This window comes from Mesoplodon mirus (genome assembly GCF_964341445.2).
Source record: "Mesoplodon mirus genome assembly, chromosome: X".
Lineage (NCBI taxonomy): Eukaryota > Metazoa > Chordata > Mammalia > Artiodactyla > Ziphiidae > Mesoplodon > Mesoplodon mirus.
The window spans coordinates 59,360,050-59,375,878 of NC_138981.1; the positions used below are offsets into that span (position 1 = coordinate 59,360,050).

The following is a 15,829-nucleotide window of genomic DNA, read 5'->3' on the forward strand; positions in this document are numbered from 1 at the left end:
GCTCGCTCGCCCATTGCTCACCTCCTGTTGTGCAGCCCGGCTCCTAACAGGCCGCGGACCAGTTGTGGTCCGCGGCCCGGGGGTTGGGGACCCCTGACTTAGGAGAATAGTATCCTTGCTTTTAGGAAATACACAATGCGGCATTAAGGGGTAATGGAGCAAGAAGTCTGTAAATTAATCTCAAATGGTTCAGAAAGAAATACACAAAGAGAATGATAAGGCAATGTGGTAAAATGTTAACAAATGGGGAATCTGGGTAAAGGGTATGTGGCAATTTGCACCTTTTCTGTAAGTATGAAACTATTTCAAAATCAAAAGTTAAAAAATGTTAATATAAATCAACTGGGGGAAAAAAAGCCAGTGTAATCTTACGGTACACTAATGCAAGTCTAGCCAGAATGAGGCTGCTGAACTCTGTGTGGGTCAGACCTCACTGGAACGTGGGCCTTGGCTCTGGGAAAGGTGAGGTGACTACATCATATGAGGAACAGCTGAGGGGGTCTGAGGATGTTTAACCAGAAGACAAAAAAGTCAGGAGGATGGGGGACAGAGGAAACAAACTTGTTACAGGGAGACAAATTTCTGCTCAGTATGAGGAAGGGTATTTTACCAATTAGCAAAAAAAAAGGCAGATTGCGGTGTCTCGGGAGTTCATCACAGGCTATGTTCTGATACAGACTGCACAACCAAGTCTCAAGGATGTCATCGATTTCATGAAATCTGATCAATGCTGGGCCCAAAGACCACTAAGGTCCTTCCGATGAAGAGTCTATGGTTCTCTGTTATAACCTTCAGGTAATGTGAATTTGAGCACTACTTGAATAAAATGCAACCTGTGTGGGACTGGGATGAACATCCCCTTTTGTTCACATGGGGCATGAATCATCTTGCTCTCACATGGGCTATTTCTGTGTGTGTGTGTGTGTGTGTGTGTATATATATATATATATATATATATATATATATATATATACACACACATGTATATATAATGTTCCTTAGCTCCTTAGCACTTTGGAAAAAAATAATTTGTCCCCCAGAAATTAGCTGGTCACAGCAGTAAAAGTCACAATGCTTTTATTTTAGAAAATGTCATTTAACAACATGAAAATAGGGCAGGAGAAAACAGAAACAAAAACTCAAGAGTAACTTTGGCAAGAATTTAAATATTCAACATCTCAGGACCACAAATCTTCAAGTCACTGTCAGCTTGCTCTGTTCCAGCAGTTCTCACTCTTCATTAACAAGGGGGTCATATTTCTTTATTTAATGTTGCCACAAGCTCACCGTACAGAACATGCATCTGGGAAAGAGAACAGCAAATAGATTTCTTGAGAGGAAAGGAAATGTGGGAAATCTTCCCAGACCCATGGTGATGGCATGAGAGTCCAACCTTTACCTTCTGAGACCTGAGGCACCACTCTGGGAAGAACATACAGTACTCACCTGGGGCAAAGGGATCCCATGACACTAGGTCTGTTCACTACAGATAGGCAGAAGAAGGGAGGAAGTACTTAAAACATAAAAGATCCTTTGCTCTTATTTGATACAAAAACTTTTTCTCTATCAAGCTTCTCCTGGTCAGCTAAGGGCCCAGGAGTCTGCTACTCAAAATAGTTCCTGCAGAAAATGTCTTTTTAAACAGTCATTGTTTGCACAGAGGCTGGTCCTTCCCTACGTGCACTGGCATTGACAGGGATGCATCTTTCCAGAGCCCACTCTTGGCATTCTTCTTAATTAGATTCCATTTTCTATTCCTAAGTTTGCCTTGTTCACCATTCTTCCTGGTTTTCACTATAAAAAATTACTGTTTATAGTCCCATAACTCTTGCACTTCTGTGGAACCACTGAGAGGAACAACGTCAAGATCCTTTCCTAGCCAAGGAAGGCAGGGTTGTGTCCTTAACGAGAGCTATGTAGAACCTCTCTGTCCCTGAGTCATACCATCCACCTGTAGCCCTCTCCCTCCTCACCTGAGTTTCATAGTTTCTCTTAAGGGAGCCAAGGTGGTCAAGGAAACACAGTGCCAGGCCACACCATTTTTCACTAGACATATACTTGTTGCTGCTGTACATAAATATTCCAATATTCCAGGACTTGATCATCAGCCAGACAATCTCCACTTCTGGGTAGCCGTTCTGAAATCCAAGAACAGTGGGTTTACACTTATTACTGTCACAATCACTGTAGCCCTGACTCTATCAGGGCTGCATCCCAGTATTATTAAACAGTGGGTGCTCTGCTGACACTGAGGAAGGAGCCCGCGGCCCCCACGAGCAATCCTGTGCTCCTGGACAGTAGGAGGAGACCACCTTGAAAGTCTGTCAGCTGTAGGATGCTCCATAGCAAGACCTCATGAAGTGACATATACACTAAAAAAGCAATGAAGCCCTCTTGGACTGAGTTCTGTCTTTCTGGAGCAGGAGAAAAACCTGTATCCTGTTTGGGGCTTCCCTTGTTGCTGTCCTCAGTCGATTATCTCCCCAATACCTATCTCTAATTTTCAGAGAAGGTTGTGAAGCAGCAGTTTTATTGAATCTCTTAATTTCCTTGACCTGAATCAGTCTGTGTTTGGAACAGAAATTATATTAATCTTTATTTTTTGCATATGCATAGAGAGATTTATTTTAAGGAACTGGCTCACACAATGTAGGGGCTGGCAAGTCTGAAATCTGCAGGGTAGTCCAGCAGGCTATAAAATCAGGTAAGACTTGATGTTGTGATCTTGAGTCTGAAATTTGTAGGGCAGGTCAGCAGGCTGGAAACTCAGGCAAATTTCTGTTAGAATCTTGAGGCAGAATTCCTTCTCCGGGAAACCTCAGATTCCACTTTGAAGGCAAAAACTGATTATGGGGTGTAATCTGTTTTATTGTACTTCAAGTCAACTGATTGTAATTTAAAAATGATCTTTAGTGTTGACAGTATCTACCTAGCTATGAACACAGGGCACATTTCTAAGATGGTCCCTTTGTCTTTTAACATGGCTGATCACAAGATTTTGCAATAGCAAAAACGATTAGTCTAAGGAGCTACTTTTGCCGTTCTTGTAGAGGAGATGGACCACAGAGGGAGCACTTGTGTGCTCATTCCATGTTAAAGTCCTTCATCTACACAAGAGGTCTCAGGCCCTTGAAGGGGGACATGTGACAGAAGACCTGGGCAGCAGGTTCTTGAGAGTGTCAATGACATTGTCTCAGCTGTCCTTTCACTCATGTGGATCTATAAAAAATTACTATGCATAAAACACTATGAGAATGAGGGTGCTAAGAGTGACAAGACAAAGCTCTTATCCTAAATGACACATAATGCCTCTGGGGAGACAAGGCATCCACATATAAAGAGGACCACACCAGGAGTGTGGTTAAGGGCTAGTCAGAGTGACACAGGCATTAGGTGCTCCAGCTCAGTCAAACAAATGAGCATTGGGCTGGCACAGTCAGAGGTCTAGTCTCTCTGCTTGAAATGCCAGCCCCCCACCCAATCTTTATCCACTTGGTAACTTCTACCTTTTCTTCAAATTAACAAACGGAGTTAGTTATTCCTTTCTCTCTGTTCCCACAGCAAGCTTTACATTCCTCTAATACAACTTATATCACATTGTTTTGAAACTGTGTATATATGTATCTCCTCCAGGCTGAGCTCCTTGAGTACAGGGAATTTTTCTTCTTCATCTTTGTATCCTCAGAGTCCAACACTGTGCCTGACACATAATAAGGGCCCAACAGATATTTGCTGAATGAACAAATTAATTAATATCCAGTTATTAAAATGCTACCTCCTCAGTCAGGCTTTGCCTGACTCTCCACAATTTATTATCTGTACCACTTTGTTCCTATGGCACTTCGTTCACGGCACCTACTGTCTGTCTCCTTCACTAGGCTGGGAGTTCCTTAAAGGCAGAATGTCATCTACCTTTGCGTATTCACAGCCTGACACATGACCGTGTTGTGATCTTAACTGAATGACTTAACAAATGACTGAACAAATAGACATGATCTTAGAGTCGATGAGCAGGATATCTAGCTATAGAGAGGTTATATGAAATGTCCAGAACAGGCAATTCCAGAGACACAGCAGATTGGTAGTTGCCAGGGGCTGGGGGAGAGGGGAATGGGAAGTGACTGCTAATGGTTATGGGGTTTCTTTTTGGGGTGATGAAAATGTTCTGGATTTGGATACTGGTGATAGTTGCAGAATTTTGTGAATATACTAAAAACCACTGAATTGTATACCTTAAAATTGTGAATTTTATATATGAATTGATATATGAATTGTATTTCAACTTAAAAAATATATACAGAGAAAGAAAAGCACATTCCATGTGGGCAGAACAGAATCAGTAAAGACTCAGATTGTGCTTGAGACTAAGCACGTCTAGGGGGACTAATAGTCATTTGGCCCAAGCAGACAATTGATGTAGGGAAATTAATGGGAAATAGGACTGGAAATGTAGGATGGGGCTACCTAAGCACTTCCTAGATGCTTTTCCTTAGAACATTAGTGTCATGAAAAATGTTAACAGATGGTGTATAAAAATAGGGTTCTTTAGTCAAATATATTTTGGAAATGCTGCATTCTATATACAACCTCTTGGAGAGTTTTAATGCACATTAGTTCATTAAAAGTTTTAGGAACTTTTACAGTGAAGAAACCATGTAACTTTGTTTAATCCAGAGTATGTAGATCATTTACTAACATCTTGTGGAATGTAATTTGTGAAACATCGGGCTGGAGTGTTAAGGGTTTTGCATAACAGGCCACAGATTTGGGGATTTATTCTGCTGGCAATGAGAAGTCACTGAAACTTTTTGAGAAGGAAAGTTGTATGATAAAACTGGAGTTTTAATAAGATTGAAATGCCAGTGGTGTTTAGAACAGACGTGAGTGTGAGAAAACACATACAGCGAGAACTGTTTAAATGGACTTGTAAGAAATGAAGAATGAAGTGGATGAGGGTCAGAAATAGTGACAATGGAAATGGAAAGATGTAAGAAACACTCTAAAGGAAGAATCAGTAGAACCTGGTAACTGATTTGATATGGGGAATGGAAGATAGGTCAATTAAAAATGGCTCTGAAGTACATAGTTTGAGTGGCTGAGAGAATGCTGATACCACTGAAAGAAGAAATTGGAAGGAAATGTTTCTGGGGATAAAGGATCAAGATAATGTTAACTTCTATTTTAATCATGTTGAGATTGTGGTAACTTTGGCGATATCATGTGGGCTGTTGCAGATATGGACTGGAACTCAGGTAATAGTTGAAAAATACCAATCCACTTAAAGGACAGAGTATAGAATATGGAGAAGGAAAGAGTAGAGAATATTGGAAATGTTCATAGTTCGGTGGCAAGAGGGAAAAGATAACACAGAAGAGTGATGAGAACATAAAGGACAAAAGAAGAGACAATTTCAATAAGGAGGCAGTGGTCAATAATGAAGGCCAGGGTAAAGAAAGAGGGCATCAAATTTATCTAGGAGGTGGTAATTAGTGGAGTACTGTGTGGCTAGCAGTACAGAGAGTGATGGAAAGAGTGGCTCAAGATGAGGACAGACAGGTACGCAGGACCTTGTAGGCCACGTTTAGGAATTTGGTTTTTAAGAGCAATGAGAAACTACTGAAGAAGATTAAGCAAGGTCACATATATTCGAAAATTTAAAAGATCACTCTGGTTGCTGGATGGAGAAATGAAGAAAGCAAGAGATGCAAGAAGACCAGCTAAAAGGTTCCTGCAGTAGCTGAGGTAAGAGATGATAACCTGAACTAGGTTGTTGATGGTGGAAGATGGGAAAAAGTAAATGAATATACGATATTTAGGAGGCAGAACTGACAGGACTTAGTGATAGATTAGAAATGGGAGTGAGGGAGGAATTGAGGATGACTCCGAGATGTTTGGCTTGGGCAACTGGAGGAATGACGGTGCCATTCAATGAGTTAGGGAACTGGAGGAGTTTTATTTTCACTTGTGTTAGCTACTCTCATGTCCAGCACTGCTCAGGAGAATCATTCATCTTCAACGAAGAAATGCAACCGTGCAGATACTCACCCCAGTGCAACATAGGCTTGCCTGTGGTAACATACAAATCAATGTCAGCAAGTAGAGATGTTTGCACTTATGATTTTCTGGGGCTCATATTTGAAGCCAGTTTTCTCTGTCTTCAACATCTTAATAAACATGGCAGTCTTACATATCTCTAACAAAACTGTACGTGTTTTGGAACACAAATACTGTCTTTTTAGGCTCTCTTCAGGGTTACTGAAGTGAATATTGTGTACATCAGCTTTACTGAGATATAATTCACATACCATACAATTTACCTACTTAAAAGTGTACAGGGCTTCCCTGGTGGTGCAGTGGTTTAGAGTCTGCCTGCCAATGCAGGGGACGCGGGTTCGAGCCCTGGTCTGGGAGGATCCCACATGCCGCGGAGCAACTAGGCCCGTGAGCCACAACTACTGAGCCTGTGCGTCTGGAGCCTGTGCTACGCAACAGGAGAGGCTGCGATAGTGAGGGGCCCACGCACTGCAATGAAGAGTGGCCCCTGCCTGCCACAAATAGAGAAAGCCCTCGCATAGAAACGAAGACCCAGCACAGCCAAAAATAAATATAAATAAATAAATTTGAAAAAAAAGCATCCAAACCATGAAAGTTGCTAAAAAAAAAAATGTACAATTCAATGGCTTTTAGTACATTCACAGACTTCTGCCACCATCACCACAGTCAATTGTAGAATATTTTCATCCCCCTAAAAGGGAACCCCAATGCCCATTAGCAGTCACTCTCCATCTCCCCCAATAACCCCCATCTCTGTCTTTTATAGATTGGCCTATTCTGGACATTTCAGATAAATGTCCAGAGCCACACAGTATGTAGTCCTTTATGACTGGCATCTTTCACTTAGCATAATGTTTTCAAGGTCCATCCATGTTGTAGCATGTGTCAATACTTCATTCTTTGTTATGGCCAATTAATATTCTATCGTATGGAAAAAAAATATTCTATCGTATGGAAATACCACATTTTGTTTATCCATTCATCAGTTGATAGACATTTGGGTTGCTCCCACTTTTGGCTGCTATGAACATTAGTGTACAAGTCTTTGTTTGGCATTTGTTTTCATTTCTTATGGGTATATACCTAGAAGTGAAATTGCTGGGTCATATGGTAACTTCTCGTTTAACTTTCTAAGGAACTTAGCCAGACTGTTTTCCAAAGCAGCTGTACCACTGTGCAGTAACACGGTGTATGAGGGCACCAATTTCTCCACATCCTTGTCAATACTTGTTATTATCTGTCTTTTTGACTATAGTCATCTTAGTGGGTGTCAAGTGGTAGATCACTGTGTTTCGATTTGCCTATATCTGATGACTAATGATGTCAAGAATCTTTCCATATGCTTACTGGTCATCTGAATATCTTTGGAGAATTGCCTACTCAGATCTTTGCCCATTAAAAAAAATTAGTTCTCTTTATATTATCGAGTTGTAAGAGCTCTTTATAGATTCTAAGTACAAGTTCTTTAACAAATATATGATTTCCAACATTTACTGCCATTCTGTGGGTTGTCTTTTCACTTCTTTGATGGTCCTTCACAGAAAGCTTTAGTTTTGCTGATATCTAGTTAATTGATTTTTTATTTTATTGCTTGTTCTCTTGGTGTCATATCTAAGAAAACACTGTGTAACCCAGGGTTACAAAGATTTAAGCCTATACTTCTACAAGTTTTATTATTTTAGCTTATATATAATTATAGTTTTATAATTTTAGCTCTTTCATTTAGGTCTTTGATCCATTTCGAGATAGGGGTCCAAACTTCATTCATTACCATGTGGCTACACACTTGTCCCAGAACTATTGTTAGAAAGACTACTTTTTCACATAGAATAGTCTTCACAATCTGGTCAAAAATCAACTGACCATAAAGGTGAGGGTTTGTTTCTGGACTCTTAATTCTATTTCACTGATCTCTATGTCTATCTTTATGTCAGTACCACACTGTCTTGATTACTATAGGTTTGTGGTAAGTTTTGAAATAGACAATGCAACAATAATAGTTTTAATTACTTCATATAATTTTATGTGTTTTAAAGAAGCTAAGAGAAGTAAAGAATGAAAGCATATATTTATAATTTGTTATATTAACTTTCTTATTTACCATTTCTGGTTCTTTTCCTTTCTTCCCATGGCTTAGAGTTATTCTCTAGTGTCATTCCTTATTCCCAAACTGGCTCCCACCTTCCTTCTTTGTGCTGTTATTTTTATATTACATTTTATACAATAAAAGCCCAACAAACAATTATATGTTTTATACATTTGCTTTTTAAATAATACAAGAGAAGAAAGAAAAAGAAATATGCATTTATACTGTTGTATAATTACCTAATTACCAATGCTTTTTGTTTCACTTGCTATCAACCTAAAGAACTTCCTTTAGTATTTCTTGCAGGCAGGTCAGCTAGCAAGAAAATTCTCAGTTTTTCTTTATCTGTTAATATCTTCATTTTTGTGAGATAATTTTGCTGATTATAGGATTCCTGGTTAGCTGTTATTTTTTTCCTATCATTCTGAATATGCCACTGCCTTCTGGTCCCCACTGTTTCTGGTGAGAAGTCAACAGTTACTCTCATTGGGGTTCCTTTTATTTTTAACCATTTTAAAAAATTGAAGTGTAGTTAATTTACAATGTTGTGTTAGTTTCAGATGTACAGCAAAGTGATTCAGATTCTTTTACATTATAAGTTATTACAAGATTTTGAATACAGTAAGTCCCCTACATACGAATGAGTTCCATTCCGAGAGCACGTTCCTAAGTCCAACAAAGTTAACCTAGGTACCCAACTAACACAATCAGCTATATAGTACTGTACTATTATAGGTTTATAATACTTTTCACACAAATAATACATAAAAAACAAACACACAAACACACAAAATAAAGAAAACATTTTTAATCTTACAGTACAGTACCTTGAAAAGTACATTAGTACAGTACAACAGCTGGCGTACAGGGGTTGGCATCAAGTGAACAGGCAAGAAGAGTTACTGACTGGAGGAGGGAGAGGAGGAGGGAGACGGCAGAGCTGAAGGATTATCAGCAGTAGGAGACGGAGGGCAAGCTGCAATTTCACTCACGCCTTACATGATTGGACATGCAAATGCACGTTTGTATCTTTGAAAGTTTGCAACTTGGAGGTTTGTATGTAGGGGACTTACTGTATAGTTCCCTGTGCTATATAGTAGGTCCTTGTTGTTTATCTATTTCACACCTAGTAGTGTGTATCTGTTAATCCCAAGCTCTTAATTTATCTCCCCTCACCCAACGCTATCCACTTTGGTAACCATAAGTTTGTTTTCTAGGTCTGTGAGTCTATCTCTGTTTTGTAAATAAGTTCATTTGTATCATTTTTTTAGATTCTACATATAAGTGATAACATAACATTTGTCTTTCTCTATCTGACTTACTTCACTTAATATGATAATCTCTTGGTCCATCCATGTTGCTGCAAATGGCATTATTTCATTTTTTTCTTATAGCTGAGTAATATTCCATTGTGTGTGTATGTATGCAAATATATATTACACACACACACAAACACACCATATCTTCTTTATCCATTCATCTGTTGTTGAACATTTGGGTTGCTTCCATTTCTTGGCTATTGTAAATAGTGCTGCTATGAATACTGGGGTGCATGTACCTTTTCAAATTAGAATTTTCTCCAGATATATGCCTGGGAGTACAACTGCTGGATGATATGGTAACTCTTAGTTTTTTAAGGAACCCCCATACTGTTTTCCACAGTGGCTGCACCAATGTGCATTCCCACCAACAGTGTAGGAGGATTCCATTTTCTCCATACCCTCTTCTGCATTTATTACTTGTAGACTTCTTAATGATGGCCATTCTGACTGGTGTGAGTTGATACCCTGTTGTAGTTTTGATTTGAATTTTTTCCAATATTTAGTGATGTTAAGCATCTTTTTTTTTGCTTAATAAATATTTTGAATGATTTAATGCATGAATATGGAGGAATGAATATACAAGAAAGTAAACATGACATTTTAATAAAGAAAAATGTGAAGAGACTGAAAAGAGAAACACACTAAAATAGCTATAAGTAGAATATATTACCCTATTGAGAGACAATGACTTTTATATTAATAGAAAAAAGTTCACATCTATTGTTTCCAAGACATGGTTCTTCAGACAAAATTGGAAAGCAGTGTTGTAAATATAGGATAGGCCTGCTATCCCATGCCATGAAAAGCAACAGAAAAAACATTAACTGGGAGAAAAGAATGTTACCTTTTTTCTTTTTTTTTTTATATAGCAGGTTCTTACTAGTCATCAATTTTATACTCATCAGTGTATACATGTCAATCCCAATAGCCCAATTCATCACACACCCCCCCATGGCTTTTCCCCCTTCGTGTCCATACATTTGTTCTATATATCTGTGTCTCAATTTCTGCCCTGAAAACTGGTTCATCTGTACCATTTTTCTAGTTTCCACATATATGAGTTAATATACGATATTTGTTTTCCTCTTTCTTACATCATTTGGTATGACAGTCTCTAGATCCATCCACGTCTCAACAAATGACCCAATTTCGTTCCTTTTTATGGCTGAGTAATATTCCATTGTATATATGTACCACAATTTCTTTATCCATTCGTCTGAGGATAGGCATTTAGGTTCCATGACCTGGCTATCGTAAATAGTGCTGCAATGAACACTGGAGTGCATGTGTCTTTTTGAGTTGTGGTTTTCTCTGGGTATATGTCCAGTAGTGGGATTGCTGGATCATATGGTATTTCTATTTTTAGTTTTTTAAGGAACCTCCATACTGTTCTCCATAGTGGCTGTATCAGTTTACATTCCCACCAACAGTGCAATGAGGGTTCCCAGCATTGTTTGTAGATTTTCTAATGAAGCCCATTCTAACTGATGTGAGGTGATACCTCATTGCAGTTTTGATTTGCATTTCTCTAAGAATTAGTGATGTTGAGCAACTCTTCATGTGCTTCTTGGGCATCTGTATGTCTTGGAGAAATGTCTGTTTAGGTCTTCTGCCCATTTTTGGATTGGGTTGTTTGTTTTTTTAGTATCAAGCTGCATGAGCTGTTTATATATTTTGGAGATTAATCCTTTGTCCATTGATTCGTTTGGAAATATTTTCTCCCATTCCGATGGTTGTCTTTTCGTCTTGTTTATGGTTTCCTTGGATGTGCAAAAGCTTTTAAGTTTCATTAGGACCCATTTGTTTATTTTTGTTTTTATTTCCATTACTCTAGGAGGTGGATCAAAAAAGATCTTGCTGAGGAGAGGGGAAGATGGCGGAAGAGTAAGACACAGAGATCACCTTCCTCCCCACAGATACACCAGAAATTCATCTACATGAGGAACAACTCCTACACAACACCCACTGAACGCTGGCAGAAGACCTCAGACCCCCCCAAAAGGCAAGAAACTCCCCACGTACCTGGGTAGGGCAAAAGAAAAAAGAATAAACAGAGACAAAAGGATAGGGACAGGACCTGCACCAGTGGGAGGGAGCCAGGAAGGAGGAAAGGTTTCCACACACTAGGAAGCCCCTTCGCGGGTGGAGACTGTGGGTGGCGGAGGGGGGAAGCTTTGGAGCCGCGGAAGAGAGCACAGCAACAGGGGAGCGGAGGGCAAAGCGGAGAGATTCCCGCACAGAGGATCGGTGCCAACCGGCACTCACCAGCCTGAGAGGCTTGTCTGCTCACCCGCCGGGGAGGGCGGGGCTGGGAGCTGAGGCTCGGGTTTCGGGTTTCGGTTGGAGTGCAGGGAGAGGACTGGGGTTGGCGGCATGAACACAGCCTGCGGAGTTAGTGCACCACGGCTGGCCGGGAGGGAGTCCGGGAAAAAGTCTGGACATGCCGAAGAGGCAAGAGACTTTTTCTTCCCTCTTTGTTCCCTGGTGCGCAAGGAGAGGGGATTAAGAGCGCTGCTTAAAGGAGCTCCAGAGATGGGTGCAAGCCGTGGCTAAAAGCGCAGAACCCAGAGACGGGCGTGGGACGCTGGGGCTGCTGCTGCCGCCGCCAAGAGGCCTGTGTGCGAGCGCAGGTCACTGTCCACGCCCCTTTTCCGGGGAGCCTGTGCAGCCCGCCACTGCCGGGGTCACGGGATCCGGGGACGGCTTCCCTGGGAGAGCGCACGGCGCACCTCGGGCTGGTGCAACATCATGCTGGCCTCTGCCGCCGCAGGCTCGCCCCGCACTCCGTACCCCTCCCTCCCCTCGGCCTGAGTGAGCCAGAGCCCCCGAAGCAGCTGCTCCTTTAACCCCGTCCTGTCTGAGTGAAGAACAGATGCCCTCCGGCGACCTACATGCAGAGGCGGGGCCAAATCCAAAGCTGAAACCCGGGAGCTGTGAGAATAAAGAAGAGAAAGGGAAATCTCTCCCAGCACCTTCAGAAGCAGCGGATTAAAGCTCCGCAATCAACTTGATGTACCCTGCATCTGTGGAATACATGAATAGACAACGAATCATCCCAAATTGAGGAGGCGGACTTTGAGAGCAAGAATTATGATTTTTTCCCCTTTTCCTCTTTTTGTGAATGTGTATGTGTATGCTTCTGTGTGAGATTTTGTCTGTACAGCTTTGCTTCCACCATTTGTCCCAGGGTTCTTCTATCCGACCGTTTTTAAATTATTTTTTAATTTTAATAACTATTATATTTTATCATACTTTATTCTATTTTACTTTATCTTCTCTCTTTCTTCCTACCTTCCATCCTTCCTCCCTCCCTTCCTTTTTCTTTCCTTCTTCCCTTCTTTCTTTCTTTCTCTCTCTCTCTCTCTCTTTCTTTCTTTCTTCTACTAATTTTTTCTTACTACTTTTTCTCCCTTTGATTCTGAGCCGGGTGGATGAAAGGCTCTTGGTGCTGCAGCCAGGAGTCTGTGCTGTGCCTCTGAGGTGGGAGAGCCAACTTCAGGACACGGGTCCACAAGAGACCTCCCAGGTCCACATAATAACAAACGGCGAAAATCTCCCAGAGATCTCCATCTCAACACCAGCACCCAGCTTCATTCAACGACCAGCAAGCTACAGTGCTGGACACCCTATGCCAAACAACTGGCAAGACAGGAACACAACCCCACCCATTAGCAGAGAGGCTGCCTAAAATCATAATAAGGCCACAGACACCCAAAAACACACCACCAAACGTGGACCTGTCCACCAGAAAGACAAGATAGAGCCTCATCCACCAGAACACAGGCAACAGTCCCCTCCAACAGGAAGCCTACACAACCCACGGAAACAACCTTAGCCACTGGGGACAGACACCAAAAACAACGGGAACTACAAACCTGCAGCCTGCAAAAAGGAGACCACAAACACAGTAAGATAAGCACAATGAGAAGACAGAAGAACACACAGCAGGTGAAGGAGCAAGATAAAAACCTACCAGACCTAACAAATGAAGAGGAAATAGGCAGTCTACCTGAAAAAGAATTCAGAATAATGATAGTAAAGAGGATCCAAAATCTTGGAAATAGAATAGACAAAACGCAAGAAACAGTTAACAAGGACCTAGAAGAACTAAAGATGAATCAAGCAATGATTAGAAACACAATAAATGAAATTAAAAATACTCTAGATGGGATCAATAGCAGAAAAACTGAGGCAGAAGAACGGATAAGTGAGGTGGAAGATAAAATAGTGGAAATAACTGCTGCAGAGCAAAATAAAGAAAAAAGAATGAAAAGAACTGAGGACAGTCTCAGAGACCTCTGGGACAACATTAAATGCACCAACATTCGAATTTAGGGGTTCCAGAAGAAGAAGACAGAAGGAAAGGGACTGAGAAAATATTTGAAGAGATTATAGTTGAAAACTTCCCTAATATGGGAAAGGAAATAGTTAATCAAGTCCAGGAGGCACAGAGAGTCCCATACAGAATAAATCCAAGGAGAAATATGCCAAGACACATAATAATCAAACTGTCAAAAATTAAACACAAAGAAAACATATTAAAAGCAGCAAGGGAAAAACAACAAATAACACACAGGGAATCCCCATCAGGTTAACAGCTGATATCTCAGCAGAAACTCTACAAGCCAGAAGAGAGTGGCAGGACATATTTAAAGTGATAAAGGAGAAAAACCAGCAACCAAGGTTACTCTACCCAGCAAGGATCTCATTCAGATTTGATGGAGAAATTAAAACCTTTACAGACAAGCAAAAGCTGAGAGAGTTCAGCACCACCAAACCAGCTTTACAACAAATGCTAAAGGAACTTCTCTAGGCAAGAAACACAACAGAAGGAAAATACCTACAATAACGAACCCAAAACAATTAAGGAAATGGGAATAGGAACATACATATCGATAATTACCTTAAATGTAAATGGACTAAATGCTCCCACCAAAAGACACAGATTGCCTGAATGGATACAAAAACAAGACCCATATATATGCTGTCTACAAGAGACCCACTTCAGACCTAGAGACACACACGGACTGAAAGAGAGGGGATGGAAAAAGATATTCCATGCAAATGGAAACCAAAAGAAAGCTGGAATAGCAATCCTCATATCAGACAAAATAGACTTTAAAATAAAGACTATTAGAAGAGACAAAGAAGGACACTACATAATGATCAAGGGATCGATCCAAGAAGGTATAACAATTGTAAAAATTTATGCACCCAACATAGGAGCACCTCAATACATAAGGCAAACACTAACAGCCATAAAAGGGAAAATCGACAGTAACACACTCATAGTAGGGGACTTCAACACCCCACTTTCACCAATGGACAGATCATCCAAAATGAAAATAAATAAGGAAACACAAGCTTTAAATGATACATTAAACAAGATGGACTTAATTGATATTTATAGGACATTCCATCCAAAAACAACAGAATACACATTTTTCTCAAGTGCTCATGGAACATTCTCCAGGATAGATCATATCTTGGGTCACAAATCAAGGCTTGGTAAATTTAAGAAAATTGAAATTGTATCAAGTATCTTTTCAGACCACAATGCTATGAGACTAGACATTAATTACAGGAAAAGATCTGTAAAAAATACAAACACATGGAGGCTAAACAATACACTACTCAATAACGAAGTGATCACTGAAGAAATCAAAGAGGAAATAAAAAAATAAAAAAATACCTAGAAACAAATGACAATGGAGACACGACGACCCAAAACCTATGGGACGCAGCAAAAGCAGTTCTAAGGGGGAAGTTTATAGCAATACAATCCCACCTTAAGAAACAGGAAACATCTCGAATAAACAACCTGACCCTGCACCTAAAGCAATTAGAGAAAGAAGAACAAAAAACCCCCAAAGCTAGCAGAAGGAAAGAAATCATAAAGATCAGATCAGAAATAAATGAAAAAGAAATGAAGGAAACAATAGCAAAGATCAATAAAACTAAAAGCTGGTTCTTTGAGAAGATAAACAAAATTGACAAACCATTAGCCAGACTCATCAAGAAAAAAAGGGAGAAGACTCAAATCAATAGAATTAGAAATGAAAAAGGAGAAGTAACAACTGACACTGCAGAAATACAAAAGATCATGAGAGATTACTACAAGCAACTCTATGCCAATAAAATGGACAACCTGGAAGAAATAGACAAATTCTTAGAAACAGATAATTTGAACAGACCAATCACTAGAAGTGAAATAGAATCTGTAATAATAATAAAAAGTCCCTGCAAAAAAAAAGTCCAGGACTGGATGGCTTCACTGGGGAATTCTATCAAATAAACAAAGAACTTATACCTATCCTTCTCAAACTATTCCAAAAAACTGAGGAGGAGGGAACACTCCCAAATTCAT

The 15,829-nt window shown here is 40.2% G+C and overlaps 1 protein-coding gene across 1 annotated transcript in view; it reads right to left on the reverse strand.

The window, feature by feature from the left end:
• Positions 1-1,087: 1,087 nt before the first annotated feature.
• The window catches only part of LOC309797243 (testis-expressed protein 11-like), an 85,342-nt gene continuing 70,600 nt past the window's right edge, over positions 1,088-15,829 (reverse strand). Inside the window, exons 8-9 of the mRNA XM_082610801.1 lie at positions 1,974-2,138; positions 1,088-1,303 (exon numbers count right to left, since the gene is read on the reverse strand). Coding sequence (XP_082466927.1) covers positions 1,253-1,303; positions 1,974-2,138 — 216 coding nt within the window. The 3' untranslated portion in view covers positions 1,088-1,252. The remainder of the gene's footprint in view (positions 1,304-1,973; positions 2,139-15,829) is intronic.